The sequence below is a fragment of the Mus caroli genome, chromosome 7 (assembly GCF_900094665.2).
Source record: "Mus caroli chromosome 7, CAROLI_EIJ_v1.1, whole genome shotgun sequence".
In the NCBI taxonomy this organism is placed as follows: domain Eukaryota; kingdom Metazoa; phylum Chordata; class Mammalia; order Rodentia; family Muridae; genus Mus; species Mus caroli.
The window spans coordinates 100,184,862-100,187,820 of record NC_034576.1 but is presented as its reverse complement, the minus strand read 5'-3'; the positions used below and the strand labels follow the sequence as shown (position 1 = coordinate 100,187,820).

General features: G+C 43.5%; 1 protein-coding gene across 3 annotated transcripts in view; it reads right to left on the bottom strand.

Annotated features, from left to right (window-relative positions):
- The window catches only part of Ints4 (integrator complex subunit 4), a 64,727-nt gene that overhangs the window by 20,731 nt on the left and 41,037 nt on the right, over positions 1 to 2,959 (bottom strand). For all 3 annotated transcript variants that reach the window (XM_021167619.1, XM_029479665.1, XM_021167620.2), the window contains exon 15: positions 2,270 to 2,427. In XM_021167619.1, the coding sequence (XP_021023278.1) occupies positions 2,270 to 2,427 (158 nt within the window). The remainder of the gene's footprint in view (positions 1 to 2,269; positions 2,428 to 2,959) is intronic.

Here is a 2,959-nt window from a genome sequence, read left to right as displayed (position 1 = left end):
AACTCACTCTGTAGACCAGGCTGGCCTCGAACTCAGAAATCCTCCTGCCTCTGCCTCCCGAGTGCTGGGATTAAAGGCGTGCGCCACCACGCCGGGCAACTAACACCTTTTAACAACTATAAAAATGGTAAATTTTGAAGCTGAGTGTGGTGGTGTATACCTTTGATTCCAGAACTTGGGATGCAGAGGCAGGTAGATCTCTGTAAGTTCAAAGCCAGCCTGATCTACAAAGTAAGCTGTAGGACAGTCAGAAGTATGTAGAGAAACTCTGTCTTTAAAAAAAAGTAATTTTTAAAGAAATTTAGGGATCATCTTTTTTTTTTTTTTCATGTACACACAATGTGTTTGTGTATATGCACATGAATACTGGCCAGAGGACCACCTCGGGTGTCAGTCATGCAGAGCACCATGCAGCTGCGCTGAGACAGTCTGCCTTTGCTCCAGAGCTCAGTAAGCTAAGACTGGCTGACCAACAAGACCTAGGGATCTGACTGTGTCCACCTCATTCACACTGGGCTTATAGGCAACACCCAGCCTTGTTATATGGTTCTGGGCATTGAGTTCAGGTCCTATTGCAAGCACTTTGCCAACCGTGCCAACTCCATCAGGCCAAACCACAGGATCATCTGCTCTAATCACTACATGACACTACTGCATATCCCACAACAGGAACTTCAGAGTCAGACAAGCTACATTCGCATTCTGGTCCTGACACATCTCGCAATGTCGATAACGCAGAGTGGGCCCTTGGTAGCTATTGCTCCACTGCTTCCCTTCCATGTTTCCTCACTGTTTAGATTACTCTCCTGTGAATGCACTCAAGCCAGAAGAAACACAAGGCCCAGGGCATTAGAACAGGGGTCTTGCCAGATCAAAGCCTATAAGAACAACTGCCAGACCAGATGATTTGAGTTCACTTCCCAGGACCCAAAGAGTAGAAAGAAAGAACCAATTCCTGCATGTTATACTTTTATTTCCACATGGGGGATATAGCTCCCGCAGACGCACACAGACACACACACACACAGAGAGACACACACACACACAGACACAGACACAGAAAAACATATTAAATAAAATATAAAAGGAAAAACCCACCAGCTCATGAAGACAATGCAACCCAGCAGGTATTTACTAAGACCTGCTAACAGTACCACAGCTAAACAAGCTAAACAAGTTGGCTTGTTTTTATGCATTCTGCATTTGCTTTAGTGCCAACACAATAAACTGTCAAGGACAAGCCCTAAATGCTTAATTAGATGGGAATGAATCAGGAATCAAAGCTTATTTTCCTGGGCTTGGGGCCAGAAGCCTCTTTTAGTGGCCTCCAAAACTGCACACTATCATAGAGAAGGAGAAAAGAAAAACAGAGCTGAAGCCCACTTCACATAGCTACCAAGAGCAGTGGAACCCTGGCTCCCAGAGCTATGGCTGGCCCATAGTATACAAAAGCGTCAGCAAACTTGCTGGAAAAGGTTGGCAGGACACTATTTTCCATTATATGGACCATGTTGTCCAGCAGAGCATCTTCCTAATAGAGCCACCATTACACAGACACTAGTCACCTAGAATACAGATCACTGACCCAGGTTCCCTAATGAGAGATAGAATCATATGACTGTTTCCAGTCAACACTATGGAAAACTGGAAGATATACCTTTTGGGACCTGTCTTTCAAAGTAAGAGATGCAGAATGAAGGCCTTTTCTTCTTCCCACAGATAAAAATAGACTAGAAATAGAGATAGTGGGATTGCCACGCAGGGAAAACACAGACACAGACAGAAGACAGACCTAGGAAGAATGAGCATGGACCTATGATGACCTTAGTCCTGAGGGTGAATCTGTTGTCTTACTAAACCATTGTTTCCCTGTGCGTCTGTCACTCATCTAACTAATATACAAGAAAAAAAGGATCAAAGAGTCTTTCTAACTTTCTTTCTGGTTTGCTTTTTGTTCTCCTGAGACAGGGTTCTCTGTGTCGCCTTGACTGTCCTGGAACGTGATCTGTAAACCAGAATGGCTCTGAATGCAGAGATTCACCTGCCTTTGACTCCCAAGTGCTAGGACTAAAGGCGTGTGTGCTTTGTAACTATTTCTATTTCTGTTTGCACTACTCTTTGACTCATGAATGCAAACAGCATTAAAAATAATAACCTACTACAGTCTCAAGGGTAAAGGCCAGCAATCAGAAATGAGAGGAATTCAAAGCTCTCAGGCCGAGCATGAGAGAATGCTAGCTCTCAGAGGAAGCAGACAAAGACTGCTTACCTGATGGTGAATTCCAGCAGCTCTTGGGCCCCCTGAGGGTCTAGGTGCTGAACACTATACACCCTTTCAAGGCTCTGCTGCAGGAACTGCTGGGAAGGATCTTCATGAGGGGTGATGTTAGAGGGGACAGTGGAGGACACCAGTTTTCTCCCTGGTAACTAAGAAAATAGTGCAATAATAGTATCAGCAAAAACTGTGGCTCAATTTATGCACATACTCTCTCTCTCAGATACACACACAGAGAGAGAAAGAGAGAGACAGAGACAGAGAGAGAGACAGACAGAGAAAGAGAGAGAGAGAAATCAGAAATCAGAAGTCAGAAGTCAGAAATGGGCGGGAGGGGAGGAACACAAGGAAAAAAAGGCTAGGAAGGCAGACACAAATATAAATGAGAATGCTAGCATGACCCACCCAATAACATGGTTGCTGAGCATAGAATAAAACTAAGAGTTAATCTGTGTTACATTTATTTTTAAGACTTGTGTTTCATTTAACGAGCAAGTGATAAATTTATTCCCAAATAAGTTTAGGAAGCATGCTATAAAATGTTTTATATGAGGGTAATTGTAACTCGTGTTTTAATTGTTAGAAGAAGTTACTAAGAAAGAGATGGAGGACCCTACAGGTGGAACAACATTATGAACTAACCAGAGCTCTTGACTCTAGCTGCATATGTATCAAAAGATGGCC